The sequence below is a fragment of the Xyrauchen texanus genome, chromosome 13 (genome assembly GCF_025860055.1).
Source record: "Xyrauchen texanus isolate HMW12.3.18 chromosome 13, RBS_HiC_50CHRs, whole genome shotgun sequence".
Classification (NCBI taxonomy): domain Eukaryota; kingdom Metazoa; phylum Chordata; class Actinopteri; order Cypriniformes; family Catostomidae; genus Xyrauchen; species Xyrauchen texanus.
This window is the reverse complement of record NC_068288.1, coordinates 24,046,090-24,073,532: the sequence shown is the minus strand read 5'-3', so window position 1 is coordinate 24,073,532 and position 27,443 is coordinate 24,046,090. Positions and strand designations below refer to the sequence as shown.

The 27,443-nt window shown below is 36.7% G+C and overlaps 1 protein-coding gene across 8 annotated transcripts in view; it reads right to left on the bottom strand.

The window, feature by feature from the left end:
- LOC127654412 (disks large homolog 1) overlaps positions 1-27,443 on the bottom strand; it is a 217,157-nt gene that overhangs the window by 114,677 nt on the left and 75,037 nt on the right. For 4 of the 8 annotated variants that reach the window (XM_052141586.1, XM_052141587.1, XM_052141594.1 and 1 more), the window contains 2 exons: positions 14,515-14,682; positions 6,472-6,582 (listed from right to left, as the gene is read on the bottom strand). In XM_052141586.1, coding sequence (XP_051997546.1) covers positions 6,472-6,582; positions 14,515-14,682 — 279 coding nt within the window. The remainder of the gene's footprint in view (positions 1-6,471; positions 6,583-14,514; positions 14,683-27,443) is intronic. The other 4 variants (XM_052141590.1, XM_052141588.1, XM_052141591.1 and 1 more) reach the window with 1 other exon arrangement.

Sequence of the window (27,443 nt, the reverse complement as noted above, 5' to 3'; positions counted from 1 at the left end):
GGACTGAAAAAGCCAATACATGGACCAAAACATGTAAATTTGTGTAAAAAGTGTCAATTGAATAGGACAGTGAATGTTAAATAATATCTGAAAGGAAAACCCAAATGCAGCTTGTGAATCATATTAATTTCTGAAAGCATATGATTTAGCGGAGAACCAATTCAAAATTTTTGTCATTTTTCAGTGAAAATCTTGACGCCCATTGGATATACATAACTGACATCAAGATTTTCCCTTAAAGAGCCCAACTTAAGCTAATTTACATGTTCATGATTTTTATTTTGGGGGTCTACTAGAATAGGTTTACATGCTTTAATGTTCAAAAAACATTATTTTTCTCATACTGTACATTACCTCTGGCTGAAACCCTCTGATTTAGGTCCTGTCTCTTTAAAGCCCCCCTTTCCAAAAAGTCCAGCCTGCTCTGACTGGTCAGCTGGCCCAGTCTGTTGTGTTTGGTCAACAGCAGGTTGGAAATGTAATGCACCTTACCATAACAGTGTTTCAGGCTCCTTTATCAGCTGTAAACTCTGTTGTAACAATGGTAACAGATGCGTCAGTTTTTGCCGTACCAGCTCTAGCCCGATAATGAAAGTTTGGAAGAATAAGCTGATCGACCCGAACACTGCTGATTATTTTGAACCTAACAAAGTTTCAAGTAGACGATATCTAGTGCATCTAAGCTAGTCATCTTTTGCTGGAATGGGTGTAGCCAAACTTTTTTCGCCCAAAGCTATGATCGGAGAACAGAGGCTTACTCCCAGTTAGTGAGCAAGTTAGCTGTGGACTACCTTGGATAGCGGCCGTAACATTACAGCTTGTAATTATATAATTATATAAGACTCTTGAGATCGACCATTTTGCTACACATTTTAAGGTAAAAGCAGCCCACAGCTGAATAGTAAACCCTTACCAAAACAATAAAATTACATAGCAAGTTAGCCGAGCACTACCGTGGATTGCAGGCGTAAAATTACCATTGGTAAAAATAAATCCATCTCCACACTTGATCACTATTCATGATTTTAAGAATGACAAACAATTTGAATAATTCTACAACAACTATAGGTAAAAGTGGGCCCTCAGCTGATTAGCAAAACTATTTCAACACAATAACATTAGCTAGCAGGTTAGCAGAGGCCTACATCTGTGCACTGGGTTTACACCATAGCTACAATACAAAACTCAGCATTTGAACTCTCTGTAGCATATAAATCCACAAATAATCAAGCATACTTACAGGTTGTGATTCTGAAGTGCCATATTGTCCCAACAAAGTGGGAACTGCACCATCTTTCAGGAGTAACCGTCTTGAAAATACAGCATTTTTTGTGGTAGTACTGCTGAGGAATAGTAGTAAAAATACATTTTAAACACTGATTCTTCAATTTGTCTGCCTTTAAAAGTCCAAACAAAGAGGTTTTGTTGCTGCAATGAAGAAAACAGCGTCTTCTCGACAGCGACAATACTAACCCAAATCATCCTGGCCTCTGCTATAACTACATTTGTTTGATGGCAGGCCAAAGTAGCCCTAAGGCGGGCATTATATAAATGTGTTATATAGTGATGTAGATACTTTACGGAAGAAAGGCTGGACTACAATCCAGCCGTTTCTTGTAGTTCTTGAGCAGTGTTGTCTGTGGGAGAGAATAATTCCCTTTGGGTGGACTTTGTGCTTTGTAACTTTGCAGATGTTTACATGCACAAACAGCTATATTACACACTAAAAGAAAGGTACAATCCCAAAAAGCATAATAGGTCATCTTTAACAATGGCTTACACTGTGAGGTGTTTCTCACCAAAAGCTATTGTAAGCCTTCAGATGACCTGGTATGTGAACCACAAGCCATATGGACTACTTTTAGGTCTTTGTTTAAGCTTTAAAGTGTTGGCATTCATTAAAAATGATCCTTATCTTTTCCACATAAGAACAAAAAAAAAAAAAATCAAACAGGTTTGGAATGACATGAGGGTGAGTAAATTATGACAGATTTTTTATTTTTGGGTAAACCATTCCTTTAAAAATGGCAAGTGCAAACCAGGCACTTGTCATTGCAGACAAGGCTGTGGGATGTAGGGATCCTGCAGGTGCTGCAGCACTCCCTGGTGTCGAGATAATGTTTGTTCTTTTCTTTCTGTCATACATATATATATATATATATATATATATATATATATATATATATATATATATATATATATACATACAGTACATCATGGTCACTGGTATTGGAAACTCTTGGAGCACCTAGCCACGCATATTATGGTAATGTGTTTGGTTTATTATAAACTGCCACGAATTAGTTTAATTTTACCAGTTGAAAGTACAATTTAACATTACACTGATATGCTATATATATATATGATTGCTACACCTTGTTTTCCAAATGCTAAACCACTTGTCGTGGTGGTGTTGCACTGTATATCAGAGACTGTGTTCCATCATATCTCTTAACCTGTATCAGTGTTCCAGATTATCTAGAATGTCTATGGGTGAAAGTGAGACCCATGAGACTCCCACATCATATAACTGCTATTGCTGTGTGTGTTGTGTATTCACCAACTCAATCACCAAACCAGGATGAACTAATTGAACATCTAATAGCCTCATCTGACCTGCCTCTTATTAAGTATCCAGATATTGTACTTGTAATTCTTGGAGACTTCAACCACCTCAGAGTCCATGACATCTGCCTAGATAACAAATTCCGTAAGGTGGTTCAGAACAACACCAGAGGTGAAGCAATTCTTGACTTGATGATCACTAATATGAAATCAGTGTATTTAAAACCTGAGATTCTCCCTCCCGTTAGCTCAAGTGACCATAACTGTGTCCTAAAGCACAATTAGGACCTCTTCAGAGCCTGGTTTGAGCAAGTTTGGCAGGTGGATTACCACTCATCCATGGCAGGAGGTGAATGAAGCAACCAGCAACAATGAAAAAGCCAGTGCTTTTTTTTACAATACTATCCTGCCTAAAATATATAGACATTTCCATATGAGGACAGTGAAAATAAATTTTCTAAATCTATTCTTTGGACAAACCATGGATCACCCCCAAGATAAAGCACTTAAACCACCAGAGACAAAAAACATTTAAGACTAGAAAATCAAGTGCCCTGGGAACAAGGTCCAAAAGGCATGTGGAAAAGGCATGGAAAAAGTGAATTCTAGAACTTGGCACAACAGAATTATATCGATGTGCGAAACTGTGAAAAAGGCAGCCTAAATTAATGTCCCTGGAATTTATTCCCAGGACTTTTTGACAATTGCTAATGCAATCAACACAAAGGTTGTCAAAGTGTCCTAGTCACTTTTGTCTTTTGAACGTTTAGCTTTATCTCCTTTTTTACCATCCCTCCCCTGCCTATTATTCCAGTGTGGGATGTATATAGCAGACTGTCTAAAATCCCCTTGCCCAGACATGATTCCCCCAAGAATATTGACGGAGATTGCATGTGAGATCCGTACCCCACTTTTGTGACATCATCAATAGTTCGTTTAATAAGGAGGTCATTCCTAGACAATGGAAAGCTATGTCCCCATAGCAAAATCTTCTCCTCCAAACATTGACAAATTGAGGCAGTTAACAGCTTGGTTTAACAGCTTGGTTCCGAAAATGTGCGAACAGTTTGCTGCATAATGGATTCTGAATGACATCATGCTAAATCTAGATCCTACGCAGTCTGGAAGCTGACAGAACTGTTCCACAACACACAATTTAGTTAGTTTGATGGACTTTGCATACAAGGCTTGTGATGTTTCAGGCTCAGTGTGCACACTGATTACAATGGACTTTGCCAAGGCCTTTGATGTTGTAGGTCACACAGTGGCAGTACCATGCCTCCTTGTTCTTGGAGTGAGACAGGGCCTCATTCCATGGATCTGCAGCTTCATGACCGACCGTCGCCAGAAAGGGCACTACCAGGGGTATCTCTCTGACTGGAAATACCCCACATGTGGAGTTGCTCAGGGAACCATACTAGGCCCTACAGTCTTCCTAGCACTGATCAACAGTGCGCTCTAGGATGGAATAGATCACTGGAAATATGTGGATGACATGACTCAGGCCCAGATGTGGATGCCCAAATACCCTGTACCCTCCAATAGACCCTGAATGGTCTTGACACATGGGTAGAGGAGCATAAAATTAAACTCAACCCAAAGAAATGTCACCAGCATGAGACATACACCCGGCTGACTCTCTCCATTCACGAGAACATATTGGAAATCTGTGACACAGTCAAAGTCCTGGGGATCACCATCCAGGGTAACTTGAGTTGGGACAATCAGGTGGACCAGAAATGAGAGAAAGATTTTGAGAGAGAATTGTTCGTAAGCTTTTTGTAGCCTGTTACCTGTTGTATAGTCAAGAATAAATCTCACTACTGCTCATGTTCATAAACAATGACTGTTACAGTATTATAGTAGCATATGTTATATTACAAGGTGAGTTTATGCTTGGAATTAAAAAGAAATTTGCAGAAACCTGCTCAAACTCGTTAAAATCGGTTTCGAGGACACCCCCTACACAGTGTATTAAGTAATTCCATCCCAGATTCTTCTGCAGAACACAAACAAATATTTTTTGAAGAATATTTCAGCTCTATATGTCTATAAAATGCAAGTGAATGCTGGCCAGAACTTTTAATCTCTATAAGCAAATAAGGGTAGCATAAATTAATCCATACAAATCCAGTGATTTAATCCATGTCTTCTGAAGCATTATGATAGGTGTGTTGAGAAACAAATAATTATTTAAGTCCTTTTTTAATACAAATCACAGCTTTCACTTCAACAGTCATCATCTTTCCTTTTTTTTTCGGCAATTCGCATTCTTCGTGCATATTGCCACCTACAGGTTGGGGCTGGTCAAAGGTGGATATATATAGTAAACAATAAATAAAATATTGATCTGTTTCTCACCCACACCTATCATATCTTTTCAGAAGACACTGCATGGATTTAACCAGTGGAGTCTTATGGATTAATTTTATGCTGTCTTTATGTCCATTTTGGACCTTCTGATTTCTGGTCACCATTCACTTGCATTGTGAGGACCTGCAAGGCCGAAATGTTCTTCTAAAAATCTCTGTTTGTGTTCTGCAGAAGAAAGAAGATAATAAACATCTGGGATGGCATGAGGGTGAGAAAATGATAAGATAATTTTTATTTTTGGGTGAACTGTGCCTTTAAGTTAATTTATTTGTCTGTGCGGCCCATAAAAACCCATGCACATGCAAAAATTGCACCTCCCACTACAGCACCCCCAATTTAAATCACCATCCCATGGCCCTAATTGCAGGTAAGTAACACTGTAACACATACAGTAACTACTCTAATTCTGTAGTGATGCTGGAGTCTTTATTCTTCAGTCTTGATCTTTGTTCTGTTAATTTAGTTCCACACTGAAAATCACTGTCTGAATCTTCACTGAGAGAGAATGTAAATCGAGTTCTGTCCAAGCTTTGTTAAGAACAGCATTCATTTTCATATTTTAGAAAATCAATTTCACAAGTCATAGCTACAAAATAACTAGTTACAAAAAGCCCCACTGTACCATCTGTCTGCAGGTTTTTATATAAGGACGATAATGAATTCTGTTTCCAAACCTCCCCCAGAAAATGTTTTGTTGCTGCTAACCGTTTTTAAACACCAAATGCCAACTTTAAAAGACAGTATGACATTCTGTTCAGTGGACACAAACCAACTCTCTGAACATGTGAACACAGAGAGGCAAGAGTTACGAAGCAATTTCTGTAAATATAATATAAATGCATATACTGTACACAGCTGGTATAGATATTCTGTGAATTATTCACTGCAATACTTGGTTTATTTGAGTAATTGTGCAAAAAGTCAGACAATTTAAATGTATAAGCCATTTTATTTTTTCAGAGAGCATAAGACTTCCAAAACGACAAACAAACAAGTATGGTTCTTTCTATTGGAATAACATGATTTACATAAACAACATAAAAAAAAACTTTTTTTTTTTTTTTTTTAGCTATTAAGGTTTACTTGTCCCACATAAAACAATATATCAAAATTTTTACTGATGATATGTGTAAATCACTCAACAATTGTTTTTGTTTTGTTTGTTTCTGTTTTTAAGCTTCAATCTTTCAACACACTGTAGGCTATGGCACAGAAAACAGTAAATCTTATACTGAAAAAAAATGAGTGAAAAAAAACATGAAAAATCATGTTTCAGCCACTTAAATTGCATAATCACAACACGCAATTTGAAAAATTCACCATTTAGTCAAATCTTTCAAGCAACAAACTAACAGAAATCACGAGCCATTTTGCACTGTGACATCTATGCCACCTAGTGCTTACAAAGAAAACTACAACACAACATTCTCTAAATGATTCTTGAAATAATCACATGCAGAGCTCTGTCCAAAATGGTTTGCAAATAATTATGAAAAATCTGTGAATGGAAATTAGAGCAATGCACAGGTTTACCTGCATCAGTGCGTCACAAGCGTGTGAGTAAAGCGAGGCGAAGGCGGGGGCTGGGACCTCCTCACCTCCTAATGTCGATGGCCCATCAAAAACATACTCCAGAGACTCTACCTGAAGAGGGGCACGCAGCTCAGGTCATAAATATGAGTACCAAAAACAAACTCACAAGAACACAGTCACACACACATATCAAACAATGTGCCCACAAGCAACTTTTGAATGAGAGTGAAGTGTATTTATCTTCAAGGACAGCATGGTAGCCTTCATTGTATCTCATGCAGCTACTGACAAACCACCACAACAAGCAGCTATCAAAGGCACAGATGGGTGAGAGTAATGGGCAGTATGAGGTGACTTCAGCTATATGACTGAACTCTAATCACTCATAATGTCATAATGATGATCGTTCAATATTGCAGAACACATACAAAGCTTTCTTTTTCACAACCACAGATCATCAAGATGATGAAACTGCAGACACACAGGGCACACACTTTAAGTAGTGTGGCATAAGGCAATTCAATGCCATCATTGCCAGAGCATGGAGTCATTCAGAGGATGTATAGACAGATGGGTCACAATGTGCTCACATGTATCAACTGTGTATCATTTTAGATGGTAAGACATTATTGATTCCTATTGTTTGATTTCTAAAAAAGTCTGTGTAAATCGGTAAAAACACCTGGCTGTTCTACACTAAAAAAAAAACGTACAAAATTGTGCAGGTTGTTCAGTTTACTTAATTAAAATGAACAAAAGCAACACAATTCAAGATCATTTTGTCACAACTTCTTATTGCTTTCTATCCATTTAAATTCGTAAAATTGAAGTCCACTTCATCCATTGGACTTTATGAATACATTTTGTGGTGCTAATTTAGCACTGGTAAAACTAGGCAGAGGATTTCCATTTCCCAGGATGCATGAGACTGGGTAGGGGGAACAAGTGTAGAAATTAAGTCTTACATTATGCATTTTTGAGCAAGATTTATAAAAGTGATTTATTTATAAAAAAAAAAAAAAAAAAGAGAACCTTCTCTGGGTGTACAATTGTGATGAAGAATGGCACTTGTGCTTCGGTTGAGGTTAAACATTCACTTTTAAATTATACTTAATTTGAGTTAAATTGAAAGTGCAAAAGTTTCACTGTCCTTACACTTGCCCTCCTGGATTATACTAATTATAAATAAAATAAATGTTGGACCAACATAGGAAAAATTGTGTTGGTTTAATGAAACTGAATCTGAATGAAAGACATTAAATTACTTGCAAAAACTCTCAAATTCAATTAAAGGGATTGTTCACCCAAAAATAAAAAATTCTATAATTTTTATGATAGACTTACTTTCTTCTGCAGGACACAAACAAAGATTTTTAGGAGGAAATCTCAGCTCTGTAGGTCCAAACAATGCAAGTGAATGGGTGCCAACAAAAAGGCAGCATAAAAGTAATTCATAAGACTCCACATGTTTTAATACATATTTTCAGAAGTAATATGACAGGTGTGGGTGAGAAACAGATTCCTTTAAGTGAGGGTAATGACCTAAATTTTGAGCAATGTTGTGGACAAATAATTTGAACTATTATTATTTGGGCTGTCAAAGATAACAGGTCAACTTAGGTACATGAATTTACAGTAACACATTACAGGATTCCCAGAAGGTATGACCAATGAATTTCCACAACCTTTCCAATATTTTCCATTTGTTACTGGATAAGGACTTTTATAAATCATTTTTATAAAGATTGTACTCACAAAGAACTTTTTCTAGCTAGTATTGTAATATAAAATGTAAATGGTTTAGAATTCAGCATTACTAGAAAAATTATATTCAGTATAGGAATTTCCACAACTTTTTCTTTTAGATTAAAACATTTCCATGACTTTTCCAAGCCTTTAAATCACAATCTCTCTCTCTAAAATGTAATGGGAGTAAATGGGAGACATCTCTAAATATAATTTTTGCTAACACACTTTTAACTTCCACAACGTTCCAAATTAAAAATGTATTATCACTATCTCAGCAGCTGTATAAGAAACCTCCTTGCAGCTGTGGTGACCCGTTTTTAAAACAAATTCCAGAGTAATATAATACAAAGTACTTTAATGTTCAAATGTTCAAAACCATTTTTAAATTAAAAATATACAAAAGTTTGCTAGATTTAGGTTGCTAAATAATAATGTGTCATCACAGTCTGTGAATAGGGTCCATTATAATATTATCACTGCATTTCATACAGTATGTAATATCACGTAAAACGTATTTTTTAGAGTAGAACCTGCAGTGACTATTTATTCAGACAGACTATTTATTCATCCTGATAAAAACACCACAAAGGTGTACAGCAGTGCTTCAGTATCAATATCGTTGTGGACCTTTGCAGGCACGCAGGTCGGTCACAGGACACTACAACTGTGGGACATGGGGAGCCTCAAGATGTCATTTCCATCTGTGCCTAAAGTCACAGCCGAGCATGCAGGGAATCATACCACAATCCCATATTTAGTAATAGAGCTTTAAACAATAGTGATATTAAACATTATATAAAGCATCTATGACCGTAAATCAATATCACATTAAACAAAGTGTATCTGCTTTAGGAGGAGATTTCAGGCGCTGTTCCACTGAACCAAAGGTTAAATAATCCCGTTACTTTGTATGAGAGCATCCCTGTGTCTTGACTACCAGTAGAGTGTTCTGTAAATAGAAACCTGACCTGGGGCATGGGGTTCATGTGCCGTGTGCCACAGAAAGAGTGCAGGCACGTCATCACCATTTAGGACAGAGTGTGTAAAGCAAGATCCGATTCATGGGAAAATGAATCAGTCTGAACAAAATTATGTAATTATGTGCTGCTGTATTTTGCTGAGTCTTGGAAAAATTCACACTGCTGAATCTATAAAAAAAAAACTTCATTTATATTTAGCACAGCTAGAAATGTGACAGCATTGGGTTTTTTATGGGATCACAAAAGAATGGCTTGAGCCCCAAATTTAACTTGAAATGGAAATAATGGTTATATTACAAATAAAAGCCACAAGATGGAGTCAGACTGCTGCAGTCACTAATAAGGACAGAAACTGACAAAATATCACATGGTCAGCCTAATTTTTTAAGTAATTATTTTGAATCATCATTTTATATCACAAGCAGAATTGTCATCAATCTACCTGAGGGTGTTACCGGAAGTAAGACACTAACATCATGAATTGCAGCTGTGGATGTTTGTAGTACAATGCACACTATATTTTAACTCATATTATTGTGAGGGAGTGTCAGAGAGTGAAAGAGAGAATTATTGTCCCCTTTATTTAATATACAGTATTTCTTTAATTACTTCACCCTATTTATTTTCTGTTTTCCCTATTTTGGTACTGAAAGTAATGTATACACGTTGGCAATATTATAAATGCTGCCAATAATCCAAATAAAGCTTTGTTGAATCTGACTCGAAGAGAAAGATAGAGAGAGAGAGAGAGAGAGAGAGAGAGAGAGAGAGAGAGAGAGAGAGAGAGAGAGAGAGAGAGTCAGCTGGGCGAGCAGCCAGAGAGCACCATCAGCCTAGAGCACATGGACTGATTTAGGAGGAATGCAGGCTCATAGTGATGACAGAGTGTGTGTGTGTGTGTGTGTGTGTGTGTGTGTGTGTGTGTGTGTGTGTGTGTGTCCGCGAACACGTAGGGAGAGCGCACTAGCTCGTGCTCTGCATGGCTGAGGCTGATCGGAGATGGCAGGCAGGGCTTGTCAGGCGCTGCTCTGTCGGCATGCAGGGGACTACACTGATCTCAGCCCACCACAGCACAGCATATCACTACATCAGCACTGCTCTCTCTGCACTGGGAATTATGGGTTGTTAAAACTGCCACATAGTTTGTAGGGCAGGGTTTATTTTTATAATAAGGAATATTTACAGTTTTGGGGGAGAGGCGTACAAGACCAGTAAGTGAGAATGCTAATTTACTATTTGGCCTGGAAGGAATTTCCACCCATAGAAAAAAAAACTCTGAGATTTCAGTACAAATGGAACATGCTTGATTCTCAAAATTGTACATGTCCCTGTTGGTTCTTATGTTTGTCTTGTTTTCATTTATTAAATATTTTGGCTAATGTGATAATGCTTTCAGCTATTAATGGGGTGAATGTCACAAAATGTGTCCAAAAATCATACGCAAGTCAAATTGCAATGAGAAAATTAAGGCTATTTTTATGACCATTAAGATTTTGAGTATCATAACATTATTGCAACCCAATTCAAAATGATATAAATGTATTACTGTAATGCAAAAATAAGAATAATTATGTTATTTGAATTGTAAAGTATTTATGCAATATGGTAGGATTTTTTTTTTTGCAATATTTAAAGGGACAGTTCAACCAAAAATAAAAATTCTAATAATTTACCCTCATTTAGATCTAAAGGTGAAAGTGGAGATTTAAAAAAAAAAAAAAAAGGATTTAAATTCTGATCAGTTTTTCACCCACACCTATTATACTGCTTCTGAAGATATGGATTTAACCATCATATGGGTAAAGGATTACTTCTATGTTTCCTTTATGTGATTTTTGGAGCTACAAATGTCTGATTACCATTCACTTGCATTGTAAGGACCAACAGAGCTGAGACATTCTTATAAACTTCTTTGTTTGTGTTCGGCTGAAGAAAGTCATAAACATCTGAGATAGCATAAAATTTAGTAAATGATGAGAGAATTTTCATTTTTGGGTGAACAATCTCTTTTAATTCCAGCTAATTAGAAAAATAAATAATATTGTTATTACAGTAATCTTTTACCTGTAATTAAATCATTGGTTATTCCATGACAAATTAACCAAATTTCTGAAACTTCCCCAGGTGAAATTTAGATTTTGTTAATATATTTTTTCTCTGAAGATATATAAGTGATAATGTAAGCCAAAATATAAAATTCCCTGGTTTAATATGTATTAATCCATTATTTTGTGCATAAATTTTTCACCTATGATTTGTGAGTTACAGAAATACTCAAACCAGCCCGTCTGGCATCAACAATCATCCCACAGGCCAAATCACTGAGATCAATTTTTTTTCCCAATTCTGATGGTTGATGTGAACATTAACTGAAGCTCCTGACCAATATCTGAATGATTTTATGCACTGCACTGCTGTCACATGATTGGCTGATTAGATAATCGCATGGATGATTGTTGGTGCCAGATGGGCTGGTTTGAGGACTTTTTGAACTGCTGATCTCCTGGGATTTTTACACACAACAGACTCTAGAATTTACTCAGAATGATACCAAAAACAAAAAACACCCAGTGAGGGGCAGTTCTGTGGATGGAAATGCCTAGATGAGTAAGATCAATGGAGAATGGCCAGACTGGTTAGAGCATACAATGTCTACGGAAGCTCATATAACCTCATAACTCTATTCTGAGATGCGGGTTGGCGCTGATTTGTCAGCACGAGGGGTACCTACACAATATTTGGCAGGTTGCTTTTAAGTTGTGACTGATCGGTGTGTATATTTGATTTTGTGGTGAAATGTGTGCTGGACATGTTTTCATGAGATTCATCCAATAAGGTCGTAGTACCTTCAGCTCTGCTTAACACAGAACAGCGAAACTCTGCAGATTTTCATAAAACAAAGTGCAAAACAATTTGCAGTTTCTGTTTGGGCCTAATCATGATACATTTCCTTTTATAAAAGGCTAAATATTCACTGACGCTGAAAGGTTCCTCATTTGGCAAGTAAACAGAATCGTTCACAGCTGGAATAATTAGTGTGACCACTAACGTAAGGTAATGAATACGTAATCAAGCTAATCTTTCTCTAGCAAATGGTTCACTCTGCATCCATATTTAAAGAGTGCTGTCTGACTCCTGCAGAGAACAGAGTGTACACTGGAACAGCATCTGTGGACTGACTTTAATGCTTTAATTAACACATTTTAACAGTGTAGAAGTCCACAGTTTAATAAGTAATGCTGTTTATTCTTGGTTGCCAGTGTTGGGGCTTGACATCTATTGCTGAAGTACTGTTGAACAGGGCACTTGACTAAAGCTGACCTTCTACAGTGAGCTGTCAACAATATAACAGGCCGCTACATGAATATGTAGTATTGAGTGTGTAGAAATATATATATTATATGTATATATGTATATATTAAAGCAGTGTTTCTCAACTGGTGGGTCGCTACCCAAAAGTGGGTCGCAGTTCTATTCGGACAGGGTCGTGGCAGCAGGGAAAGAACAATGCCATGTTTCTCCCACTGAAGATTTTTCAGCAGCCGCACAAGTGATAGAGATTATTAAATTATAATATAGTATTTAATGAAGAGATTATTTAATGATAATCTTGCATTCAGCTGAAGGCTTCTCATCTGCACTGCGATATTTTCACGGTGCGATTAAAGCATTCACGCAAGTGTAACAGTAGGTCTAGCACTATATTTAATGATCTGCTCTGCGACACACACGTGCAACTACCGGGCTTCCCTCGATATTGCAGCATGCTGACCTTAAAACTGATGTGACCCAATTAAATTCTAGTGAGACTTTTCTAGTTTAAAGCATTATGGAGGAAGTCAAGTCAAACCTCTCAAACAGTAGGCAGCCCTGACATGCCAAACAGCAATGAGGAGGAAAAGAGCAACACTGTGGTATATGCTTAAAAATGAAGACAAAATTCTTTCACGATTTTACATGAGTAAAAGTAACTTTATATATTTTTTTAGATTTTGACAAAATGTTACAGTTTCACATGAAACAATCTATAGGTTAAATCTATTAGACCTCATTTTTATATCAACAGTGGCAGTTGTTACAATTTCAAAATGTGTTTCGGCTAATATTAGTTTTTTCATCAATAAATATAATTTATTATTATTAATAGCCTACTATTATTTAAGACTAGCTATACTGACCTAACCACGGTAATGAGGAGCCTTTCCTCTTGTGTAATTCTGTTTGAATGATGGTTGAAATTAGGAAACAAACGGTATAATAATGGGCTCATAGCATATAAATAAATATGCTCTTAAATTTTTTAAAAGGGGGAGAGAAAACTTCCTGTAACTTTTGTTGTTCACATCAATAGCAAAAATAATGTAAATTGATGCATGCCCATATACTTGAAAACCATGACCAAAACTACACAAGATAAAAGGAAATGTAACTCAGGATACATTAAATACAGGTTACGTTTTTACAATGGTGGATTGCCACTTGATTTCCTGTGTAAAATCTGAGTCCCGAAGCAAAACCAGTTGAGAACCACTGTATTAGAGTATTGCATCGTTAGCTTAGCAATATGCTAATAAATAAAACTATAGTTGAAAGCAAAGTCTCCATTGCGCATGACCCAAATCAGGCCATTATGAGACACCATTTCAGTAGGGATGATGCTTTTTGAGCCATTCAGACCAAAACATGTTATTGTGTAAAAACAAAACAATGTGTAAAAAAAAAATGTTCAGTGAAAATTACCCCTAAGGCGGCAACTGTCTATGTAGGCAGCAGAATTTAAGGCAGCTCAGTAGGGTTTGGAAGAGATATTATTTTCCAAGGGCTGCTAGTAACCCATTTTCTCTGCAATGGACATGATAAGTAGCACAGCATGATGAACTTTACTAACACAACAGCTAAATTACATTCCTTTGAAACAGGTTTAAAGATACAGAATACCTCCAAACAGTACTGCAGCACTGCACTAAAGTCTGCTCAATTTAGGACAGATTTATGACCAGGGAAATATTCGTGGCAATGACTTCATTCTTCACCAACTACACAACTTTCAACCCAAAACATTTAACATTGAACATTTATTGTAGATATGATGCTCTACATTTAGATAAACACATCTAGGTTTTTCCACTAAAGTGTCCCTATTTTAGTGTATGTGAATGAAATTTAGAGTGTGTTTATGCATGTGAGCAGGACACTGATGGGGATTCTATCACACACAGCATTATACATGTTTACAGAGTAGACAGTGACACAGATTAGATGCCATGCAGCACAGAGTTGTGTCAGACTGCCAGGAATTTTAGGAGATTTTTACCTTCATAGGTGAGACGTGTGAATGGGAGACATAGCCATGTACATTCTCAATCTGTGAGATGTTCTTCTCCGACACCTGCACCAGCTCAGGAGGACACACCTCCCCGGGCAGGTGAGGAGAGTTGTGTTCTGGAGGCGATGTGGTACCCTCATCCTGATATCTGTATTTCTGTGAAGGAGAACGATAAAGAGTGTACCGTTATTTCAACACAAGACATTAAACACATTTCTTGTGGCAACACTGAGCCAAACATTTGCGCATAAACTTTTCATGAGCGATTGGAGGTTGTATGCTGAGTGAGAGGTAGAGATTAATCTTAAAACCACAGATAAATGAGAACCTGTGGCCACTATAAAACAGTTTTAAAGAACTACCAGAAACACAACCACAGTAATACTAGGGCTAGGATCCTTTTTTAGAGAGTCCAGCTTTACACTTTACTAAAAGCTGAAAGGCTGATACACTTCTTCATTAATTGAACCATAGAAAAGGATATAAATATACACAAATGATAATAAATAAATAAAAAATACTGATGCAATAACGTGAGAAATAGAATCACAATTCAATGATTAATCATTGACTAATTCCAAAGATGGGAGAAATGCATGGAATCACTAAACACCAAACATACAAAATAAAATAGCTTTATACACAGCACAGAATGTGCTCCAAAAATGTTATATGGTTAATTAATGCTAGTTAATTTTGAGCCTTGGGTGTTCAAAATTCAAACTTTAGAGTAGCACATTTTTTGCTGTGTAGAAAAAAAAAATCTCATGAAGTTTAAAGTTTAAGATTGTAATTTCTGCACCACTAGCATCACCAAAAGGAACTGAAAAAATATGATTGAGTGCATTTACATGCATCAGCCTTAACAACGATTAAAGGTCGACCGATATTGTTTTTTTTCAGGCCGATGCCGATCTTTTGAAATCCGGGTCGGCCGATGGCCGATTAATGCTGCCGATTTATTTTGGCCGATATGTGCTTCTTTTTAACCTCTTATTTGAACCTTTTATTTGAAAGATAAAATGTAACACACATAATTACTTAAGATAGACTACATTTCTCAACAAATACATTTATTGAACACTTGACCAATCTGCACTTGTACACTTAAATTAAAAATGTATAATGTAAAAACATATTGTATAAATAATGTATAACAAATATATTAAATAAACAAAGCAGGTGTTACGAACTGCTCCGAGACGCGAAGGTTGAGATCCAAATGCAGCTTTAATTAAGGGGCAATCCAGACACGTAATCCAATATTAAGAGCATCCAAGAGAAGCACAGGCATAACTAGGGATGGGTATCGTTAAGGTTTTAATGGTATTACTATCTTACCGATACTGCTTATCGATCCGGTACTTTAACGGTATTCTTAACGGTTCTTTTTGTTATATATATATAAATTTTATTTCAGGAAGGTCTACTAACATTACTGTTCAGGTGTGGTCTAAAAAGAAATTTAATAAAGTAATCAATTGTAAAATAACACTGCATAGTTTATCATAGATAGATTAATCCTTATTAATGCAGAAGTTATTCATTCAAGAGCTGTAAGTGATTTTCTCTTTGTCTTTTGTTGTTTGATTCGCAGTGGCTCAATTGTCACACGTTTAATAGACCGCTTCCCCTTTAAGACCGAGTTCAGATCTAATAGACTCCTGATGCAGCATATTTTCTCCCCAACTATTTCCATAACTACGTCCATTTAAGACATAAACTGTGTTTAAGTGAATCTCCAAGCCGGTCGTTTTGACATATTTTTGTGTATAGTTGATCGTTTAGACGCATGAAACCCAAAATAGCCTATACTTTGCTTGTCTCTTTGCGGTGTGTTTCGGAGCGCGCGCCGCTTTGGGAACGGTATCTCTTGCGCTCTTTTTATTATTAAACGCGTCCCGCAGTTTAGTAACAGTAGCATTTTACAACAATCACCGATCGTGCTGATTCTGACGTTAAGTTTGAGTTTTAGGGAGAAATGTCAGTGCACCGCTGTGAAGGGAAGGAAGTTGTGCTAGACAGAATGCGGCTTATGCATAAATATTCTTTTTATAATCTTTGGAAGGCGAAATCTAAAATAAAATCAGACTAATAATCACATATCTAAACCAGGCTACGTTTGAATGTTTAGTTCTGTCACTCATTAAGCTGTGCTCGTGTTGGGCTCGTTTTGTGCTCGCTGTGGCACCGCGTGAGCGAGTTCTCTCTCTCTCTCTCTCTCTCTCTGACTGCGAATAGCTAAATTGCATCACAGACAAATGGTTTCATATTATTATACATAGAAATGGCTGGCGATATAAAATAACTTTCTCTTTATAGCAATAAAGAATGTATTTTCTTAATTTCTCCAGTACCGACAGCAGAACCGGTAACGTCCGAGCTTACCAAAGCCAGTCCTTCAATAGCCTATATACTACGTTGGTATATTTTTATTACTTATTTATCTGCATTGAGTGACAACCCTCTCAAATATAAGACACACAAACAGAACAAATAAAAGTCTCAGATTCACTGTCTGTAATTGCAAAATTCTTGCTTGCTTATTGTGACATGATAGCCACCCTTCTTCTGTGATAATGCAACTTCAACTACGCTATCAATATCCAAAGTAGCCGAACGTCATGTCAACTATCGCGTTTGTCACGTTTTTTCTTGAAGTTGGCAGTAACGTATCAAAAGTTTTTAATTAAATCTAAAGAAGTTATACAAATTTAACCCTTACTGTTTTCTCCAAGGAACTTAGCTCCTTCCTTATAGGCACTGGATGAGGTCTGTTCACTCTGCTGGAAAATGACTCTAGGGGCAGTGTGCGTCGAACACGTGTTCCACAACAACACTAGGCTGCCCACAGATGCGCCTGCCTGATCATCGGCTTGATATGCGTGGATATTGGCCGATGCCGATTATGTAAAAAATGCAAAAAATCGGCCGATTAATCGGTCGACCTCTAACAACGATCAGCCTTAAATATACTGGGTTAAATACAAGTTAAGCTCAATCAACAACATTTGTGCCATTATTTTGATTACCACAAAAAACTATTTCAAACTGTCCCTACTTATCTTTAAAAAAAGCAAATATCTGGGTTACAGTGAGGCACTAACAATGGAAGTGAATGGGGAAAATGTTTGGAGGGTTAAAAGGGAGAAATTCAGTAACATTTTGTGGTAATCAACATATGCAGCAAAAACTTGCAATTGAGCTTAATTTGTATTGAACCCAAAATATTCCTTTAATACGCCGACATGTAAGACCGTGTAAAAGCCTTAAACCATTTATGATGTTACACAGACAAAAAGAAAACCATTTAAGCAAAAAAACATTCTGCACATTCTGGTAGCAATTTGTGCAAGTGTTGTGCACATGTCTGTTTGTTTTGGCATAACTGGAGAAAACCTGATAACTTAAAATCGTATGTAAACAAAAAAGCACCACAGTGTTTTTTCACTTCTCAAGGAATTAAAATACAAATGGTTTACTTATAGTTGTCTCAGCATATTATGCTGGATTTACAGTATTTTAGCAATCAAAAATATTACACTTCTTCACTCAAACAGAACTGTGAAACGGTTTCAAATCCATTTATCTCTAGACATGACTGCTGAGATGAGGAGCACTGTTTTAAATGTGCCAGGCACCACCATATCTAAGCCACTGCACAGCCACCAGTCAACCCTAATCTGCCACATCTGTATCTGAAATAGGGCTGCAACTAATGATTATTTTGATACTCAATCAATCTAATGATTATTAGAACGATTATTCAACTACTCTGCGATTATTACAACGATTAATCATTTGCTCTTAACCGATTATTCAGTTTGTGCCTGACATAAAAGTTTGTATTAAACATGCTTACTATCAATAAATGACAAAATCATCTTTTAAAATACCTCCAAATGACATTAACTTAATTAAAGGGGAAAATAATAAATGTTAAGTTTATTCAGTAAAGAAATTCACTGCAAAAAATCCTATTGTTATGAAGTTTGTCTTGTCTTCCATTGAAAATTGTCTAAAAATCCTTAAAACAAGATACATTTACTTGAGAAGATGCTTAAAGAGAATGTATCTTAAATATAAGTGTATTTTGTATACAAGTGTATTTTTTTCTCTTGGTTATACTTCTGTGAGTGCAGTTAAAGTCAAAATATACTTATATTCACGATCTATTCTCTAAAAGCAAGTATAAATATTTCATATGCTGCTTCTCAGGTGAATGCATCTTTTTTTAAAAGGATTTTTAGATATTTTTAAATATTTGTATTTTAATATTATATTCAACATTCTTAGATAACAATTTGTTTTCTGCATTATAGCTGCTAAAGAAAATGTACATTGTTTTAAAGGAGTTTTATATATTTATATTGGAAAACAAGTCAAAACAAATTTATATTGATGCAGTGTATAATGGGAGTGAAGACCTCTCACCTTTCTGTTCACTTCAATCCATCTTTAAATCACAAAAAAACAAACTCTCTCTTATTAATAAAGCTGCGTATTGCCAATTTTCTTCATGATAAGAAATGCACAGTGACACACATTTTATGATTCTTTAAGTCACGAGCCATCACGTTATAATCTAGCTGCATTAAGCATGCATGCTCGAGGGATGAACGTTCCCATGACAGAGTGTGCGTCAGCCGGGTGCAGTTTCAATCTCTCCCCCTTAGATCGGGACACTTTAATCAACTCATAAAAGAGGGGCTGACAGCACATAGAAATGCTAGTTTCGGACATTGCAGTTATTTACATGATCTGCTTCTGTATTATTTTAACTTTAATAAAGCTATAATGCATTAAATATAGCTGCATTAAAGATGTAACGCCGGGGTGTTTCCTTTAAAGACGCCCTACACGCAAGTTTTGCTCCCGCTTCATTTATTCTACAACGAGAGAGCTTCTGTATATACTTATTTGGTATTTTTGCATTATAATTCTCTCATTCTTTGCGATCTACATCACCTGAAGCTGTTTGGAAAGTTTAAAATGCATCTGGACAGTGAGCTGTGTAATTCTTCCTTTCCTCAGTCAGGCGTGAACTGCAGTGCTGCTCTCGTGCACCATCATTACAGTTTAATGTGTTTAATGCAAACGACTATTTGACAATGAACATTTTTGTTGACAATTTTGTATTGTCGACGTTGTTGAGAACGTCAACTAATTGTTTCAGCCCTAACTTAATAAATATTAAAATATTGTTCCCTGACTTTCTGATTGAGAAACACAAGTTATCCAGGACTGCCTTTTATTCACACACATCCATCTTGTCAAGGAGCCTTGTTGAGCCCAATACGCATGCCCACCTCTATGGCATTTCCAGAATTTGGGTTAGCAAATGCAAACACAAATCTTCAGTGAAGAAAAAGGGAACAGGCTCTTTATGGAATGTCGATGCCCAAAAAATGTGGGACAACTTCTACGTTGAGGTCTTATGTTGTTTAGAGTGACGTCCCTGCTTCTGAGCAACACAGGGGTGATGCTGAGTGGTGATGACTTTATTTGTCCACCTGGAGAGCTTCAATGCAGAATTTCAGTACCCTCAAATGAGTTCAAAGAAAAACGTGATCTCTACACCATTTACTTAGTCTTTATTAACAGGACAGAGGGGTGGTAATGGGAACACAACATGTCCAAGACCAGATTTGAACCTGGGTCCACATGAGCACAAAAGCTCAAGTGTGCTACTTATGTGTCACAGCAACGACACATGAGGTAAATTTGTTTTGTGAACTTATGGTGAACATACTAGGATTGCATGGTGGAATGCAAGATTTTCTCTCAGTTCCTCACACAAAGCTACTGTATGTCACATCATTATATCACATTTTTGAAACACAATCCCAATAGATGTAATAAAAACACATTGTCAAGTCATAGATAATTGCCTCCCTTAGTTGTGAATTTCTATTAAACTGACAAAAAAGAAGTTTACTACTACTAAAGACTGACCATTTGATATAGGTGTACACAAACCTAGAAGCTCAGATGAGTTTACATGACATGCATGACTTGACAGGCAAATAGTTAATTGCCTTGTTCAGAACAACTTAAAAGTTTCAAACTGATTCTCAGCATGCCACAAAGCAGTCGAATTTAAAGGTGAGTGTCAGAGTCATTGCTGGGAGAATAAGGGACAAATGGGGAGCAGTTCTAGAGATGTTATTACACTACTGAGTGCTTCAGTGCCTCTGCTCCAGGCTCACAGCCGCTGCCACTGTGGGACCAGCTTGCCGGCGGTAATGAGCTACTCGGCTGGCTCTGTGCTGGTCTGTTCGAGCTGAGCTAACGTCAGTGAAACCTAATAAACGCAAAAGAGATCACTCAGGCAACTATTCAAGCAAGAAGGACAGCACTTACTTAACAGCAGTCAAAAAAACGAATGTTAGGAAGCCTTTACACAGCCAATGTCCTCTCTAAATACAATGCCACTGCCCTAAAGCAGGGTGAACCTTGAGAAGTGCACGGTTGTTAGAAATTCAGTATGATGGATGTTGTAGACTCTTTAAAAAGTGGAAGAGATCTACGCCTGCTCTTCACGCCCCTTCTGTCTCAGGTCTACCCGTGCTGCTGTAAAGCTGTCGGCTCTTGTCTGTTTATCTGGCAGAAAACATACCCAGGCCCAGAGCTAGGCGAACACAGCACTTTATAATAAATGCTTCACCTTGAATGTCTTCTGGAGAGCTCAGTATGCCATCTGCACTCTAGCCAACTGCTGCCAAAACAATCCACAAACTCACTCATATTTATTGTCAAACAATTGCGAATAACAATTTAATTGTCTTTTTTACATATTTACAAAATACTCATTCAACCTCATTTACTGTATTCTCAATGAAGCGGGAATCACATTGAAAAAAGTTTTTTGTTTTTGGTAAATAAAATTGTGATGGGTGGAATAACATTAAATATTCAAATGTATATTTACAACTGTTTAAAACACACTGAGTGCAGACTTATTAGGCAGTTCGTTTTTCTTTTTTTTAAATTAATTTTACTGTTAAATGGGTACAATTGCTGTCAAACCTTATTTTGCACCAAAACTGAATACTTAAAGAAAAAGCGCAAGTTGTGTCTCCCAGGGGAGTTGTAGCAATTTGCAGCAGGTAACACTTTTTGTTTTCACTACTAGCCTCAAAATGTAACACAACATATAAAATTCCCAAGTAACATTTTGGGCATTTCAAGATCTTCAGAGGATTTTCGATCCACTTTCGATTTTTGATCAACAACTTTCCTGAACCTCACACCCATAAATTCAGTCAGTTTTGTGATGTGTTTTTGAAACATTTCAGCTCAAGCAGCCACCATAGCCTACCAGATATCATTCAAAGATGTGGACTTTTATCCATCACTGTAAATATTACAAGTTCTCAGTTGGGTTAAGTTCAGGTGAGAAATGGGGACAGTCATTATTCAGTAAAATTTCAAGCCTATTCTGGCTGGCCAAATATCATGGTCGTCTTGAAAAATGTTGAATCTTTTTCGTACCAATGTTCCAAGAAAGTGTCATCCAGAAACTGTCAGTAGATTTTAGAGTTGATTTTCTTTCCATCTGCAATGCAAAAAGGTCCAACAAAGCTCATCATTAATGATAGCAACCCACATCATTACTTCTCCCCCACCCTGCTGGCACCTAACACGAACCCTTATCATGTGTGCATTAGTGATCCAGCTGTTTACACATGTCTGGTTCATCAAGAGCTAATCTCATCACATCTGTCCATAAAATCATTGTAAAATCAGCCTTCTTATACTGTATTTCCTGGCTCAATCTTGATATAGCTCTTAATTCTTATTAATTCATGGACGTGTTTCAGCTTTCCTCCCCTTAGCACAGACTCCAGAACAAGACACCTTGTATTTCTGGAGATTCCAGGGTTCCTGGTGGTTTCACATTTATACAATTTGTAGTTCATTTGTGCTTTTTCTTTTTTTTCTTTCAACCTGGCTCTCCTGACTATTATTAACAAGTCTTTTATTGTCTTGTTGTCACACTTCAATAGGATGGAAATTTAAAGAGCGTTGCATCCTTCTTATAGGCTTATGATAATAATGGACTTTTTTGTGTCAGATCTCCTTTATTGGCCCATTTTACCTGTAGTAAGAAAGCTGGGAAACACTTTCTATGAAGCATGTACTATTTATAATGCATCATAAGGGTATTCTTAATGCATTAATATGTATACATAATGCCTAATAATAAACATTCTCAAAATGCAAATGCATAAAAACCCATAATTTACAGAGCTGATAACTCTTTAACATCTGAAATAATGTTATGAATGTTAAAAGATTTTATTCAATCTTTTATTTTCTAAGTAGTAAAAATGTCCAAAGCAAATGTGTCTAATAACACTTCATAATATCTTATGGCTGTTTAACCGAAGTCCTACTGTAGCTTTAATTACTTTATTTAAAGAAGATAAAGACCACTTATAAATGATTATGACCACATTATAAAGTCTTTTGGATGTTTAAAAGAAGACACTGCATTTGCCATTTGACTTAATTAATTAAAAGACCACTCATAAGTTGTTGGAAGATATTGTGCAGGTTTTGATCTTAAATAAACAATGTCAAAATATGAAACTTTAAATACATTATAACTATGAGACCTACAAGACATTATAACTTAAAATAAATGTGGATTAAATGAGGTGTTGATCGTGTGGTATAAATGCATCGTAATCATAAAAGTTATAACCATAAATAGGTAAGCATTATACTATATTATAACTGTTGCTACAATTATTTCTGAGACAATATAATATAAGATTTATTATAAGAGATTATGCATACATTATATTGCATTAAGAATACCCTTCTAATACATTATATATTCAAGCTTCATAGAAAGTGTTACTGAAAGCTGCCTAATAATTATGCACACTTGAATTCAGGATGTAAGTCGCTTTTTAAACCACGCCCTCTCATATCAAGAATTAAATTGCACTTGAATATAATTCTGCTTAGTAACTATTCAGATTGATATGGTTTGAAATTGGAAATACTTGGAAATAATATATGATAAGAATACTGACTTGCCTAGCAATTATGCACACACTGTATATCTCTTTTTGCTCCACTTACACCTTGCCCAACATTCCATTCACACTGCTGTTCATGAACCTATTCAACCTATATATCATTTTATAGTAATATACTGTAATTTTCATGATGGTTTTTCTTATTATATAGAATATTAAGAGTATTAAGCAATATTAATATACAGTATTTCTGTCCTAGTCTTCACTTTCACACATCATTTCAAGACGGTCCAATTAAACCCACAAGCCTTCCTTTGAAGAACTGAAGGAAGACCTTTGAGTTTCTGTGTATTTGAAAAAAAAAATGTGTGTAAAAACTAATTTTGGTTTGAGTTTTTGTGTGTATTTGTTTCTAATATGTTATTCATTCTGTTATCTCCATTCAAATATAGTAAGCGGGCCATCACCTCCTCTATGCCATTGCAAGTTATTAACTTTGTTTTGACTTGCTTTGTATGGCTATAAACAAATAAAACTAAGGGAAAAAAACTAATCTTTGTTTGTGTTCCAGAGAAAGAATAAAGTCATGTGAGTTTGAGATGGAATAAGTGTGAGTAAACGATGAGAGAATTGTAATTTTTCTGTGAACTACTCCTTAAAATGAATACAATGATTGGTGTTATTTTAAATTAGATCAAGTAATTACAATCAGGCCATTACGTAATCACGACACTGACTAAGAGCTGAGCGCTATTTGCATGATAGGCCTATATGTTTATTCAGCATAATTTGAGATGAGAAATTATGAAGCCTGACACGTTCAACTCATCTGAACCACAGAGAGCAGGTGTTACTGTAAACCCAGATGTGTGGTAGTTCAAACAAAGGGCAATAATTTCTTTAGCACTCTGTTGGACAATAAACTATGAACAATTTCATAGATTTACACAAATAGCAGCTTAATTTATAAGATGAGCCAGTTATAAGTGCAGACCTATTTGAGAGTCTCTGACCTAACTATACCACCAGTGATGTTTACATTGTATTTATCAGTATTTCTGTATCTGGAGGAGCTTCTTTGTCAAATATAACAGGATTTTCTTAATTAACTCCTCTGCTGCTACATTTTTCAAAATAAGAATGCTGAGTTTTCCACCCCTCCCAAGTCTTACAACTTACTCCCAAGTAACACCAACAGAGGTGTTTTAATACCACATCTGATCTACACCTCAAAATGGTGTAAGAGTAGGTCATTTCAATAATTTCCGTGAATAAGTTCAAACTCATTCAATTCATCAATTCATCACATCATCGCTCCAAAATGTTCATGTTAACCTTTTTCATGTATTAAATGTGTTTTTTTTTTTTATATATATATATATATATATTTTTTAAACTGTATTTTTAAGACATTTTAAATTCTTGCATTAACATTTTTTTATCTACTTTGAAATATTAATTGAAATGAGGGTTTCAATTTGATTTACAGCCCTGTCCTGATGTCATCTCAAAAAGCCACACAGTGCAATGTACTTCCACTCCCAGTCTGCCCTTTTCCTGCAGTGCTCCAAAGGCTAGAAAGAAGCGAGACATTAGATTGTCACACCCTCTTTGGCTCATGCCTCAACCTGAGAGATAAAGAAAGAGCTGACATCTAAACAGACAGTGTGCTGTGAGCAGAATTAAATATTTTCTGCCTCTTGTCTGTCTAGCAAACATCATTGCCCTCCTTACTCCCAGCTGTCCCCACTGCAAACCTACAATTAAACTTTCAATGCTGTTGCCCAAAACTCAAACACCACATGACGCAATTCAGCCACTAAATAAATAAAACGTATATGAAAATATACATCTGTTTGCAATGGCACATTCAAATTTAAGTGAAATGCGCATTCTTAATCAGACAGCAATCCAATCGCTCAAGACACATTAAGTGTAAATAGCCCAGTGCAATTTATGCACATTGAACTGGCATCGGATAATATATTTCAACATAACAATTATAAAAAAAGAAAATCACACACATCACCTTAAATTTTGCTCCAATTATTATTTTTTAAACATTATCTTCCACGATTAAGCACTGGTTAAAAACAAATGAGACAAAACACAGTATTGACAGTTTTCAGTGCACAAATCATAAAGAAAAAATAGAATAGAATACATTCTTCAGACATCAAATAGAACATGGCTGGTTTCTTGCCATATCTCCCTTGAGATGACTATAATTAACTTGCAGGATGGCAGCTGTTGTTACTTTATCAGAAAGCTCTGTTTTACTGTGACCATACAAACTGGGTGAGATGTGAATAAATACAATGAGGAAAAGCAAAAGAGATGGTTTGTTCTGGATAAAGTCGCAGAGAGAAACAAAAATATGTATTTTATAATGAAGACTGTGCTTCTGTAATTAATGAGCCTAAAGATGCAGTCTTAACTAGATTTTGATTTCCATTTACAGTATCACACAAAAGTGAGTACACCCCTTCTACCAACATTTGATTATATCTTTTCATGTGACAACACTGAAGAAATTACACTTTGCTACAATATAAAGGAGTGAGTGTACAGCTTGTAAAACCGTGTAAATTTGCTGTCCCCTCAAAATAACTCAACATACAGCCATTATTGTCTAAACTGCTGGCAACAAAAGTGAGCACACCCCTAAGTGAAAATGTTTAAATAGGGCCCAATTAGCCATTTTCCCTCCCTGGTGTCATGTCCCTCGTTAGTGTTACAAGGCCTCAGGTGTGAATGGGGAGCAGGTGTGTTAAATTTGGTGTCATCGCTCTCACACTCCCTCAAACTGGTCACTGGAAGTTCAACATGGCACCTCATGGCAAAGAATTCTGAGGATCTGAAAAAAGCTATAAGAAGATTGCCAAGACCCTGACACTGAGCTGCAGCATGGTGGCCAAGACCATACAGCGGTTTAACAGGACAGGTTCCACTCAGAACAGGCCTCGCCATGGTCGACCAAAGAAGTTGAGTGCACGTGCTCAGCGTCATATCCAGAGGTTGTCTTTGGGAAATAGACATATGAGTGCTGCCAGCATTGCTGCAGAGGTTGAAGGGGTAGGGGGGGTCAGCCTGTCAGTGATCAGATCATATGCCGCACACTGCATCAAATTGGTCTGCATGGCTGTCGTCCCAGAAGGAAGCCTCTTCTAAAGATGATGCACAAGAAAGCCCGCAAACAGTTTGCTGAAGACAAGCAGACTGGATTACTGGAACCATGTCCATGTGGTCTGATGAGACCAAGATAAACTTATTTGGTTCAGATGGTGTCAAGCTTGTGTGGCGGAAACCAGGTGAGGAGTACAAAGACAAGTGTGTCTTGCCTACAGTCAAGCATGATGGTGGGAGTGTCATGGTCTGGGGCTGCATGAGTGCTTCCGGCACTGGGGAGCTACAGTTCATTGAGGGAACCATGAATGCCAACATGTACTGTGACATACTGAAGCAGAGCATGATCCCCTCCCTTCGGAGACTGGGCCGCAGGGCAGTATTCCAGCATGATAACGACCCCAAACACACCTCCAATACAACCACTGCCTTGCTAAAGAAGCTGAGGGTGAAGGTGATGGACTGGCCAAGCATTTCTCCAGACCTAAACCCTATTGAGCATCTGTGGGGCATCCTCAATTGGAAGGTGGAGGAGCTAAAGGTCTCTAACATCCACCAGCTCTGTGATGTCGTCATGGAGGAGTGGAAGAAGATTCCATTGGCAACCTGTGAAGCTCTTGTGAACTTCATACCCAAGAGGGATAAAGCACCGCTGGAAAATAATGGTGGCCACACAAAATATTGACACTTTGGGCCCAATTTGGACATTTTCACTTAGGGGTGTACTCACTTTTGTTGCCAGTGGTTTGGACATTAATGGCTGTGTGTTGAGTTATTTTGAGGGTACAGCAAATTTGC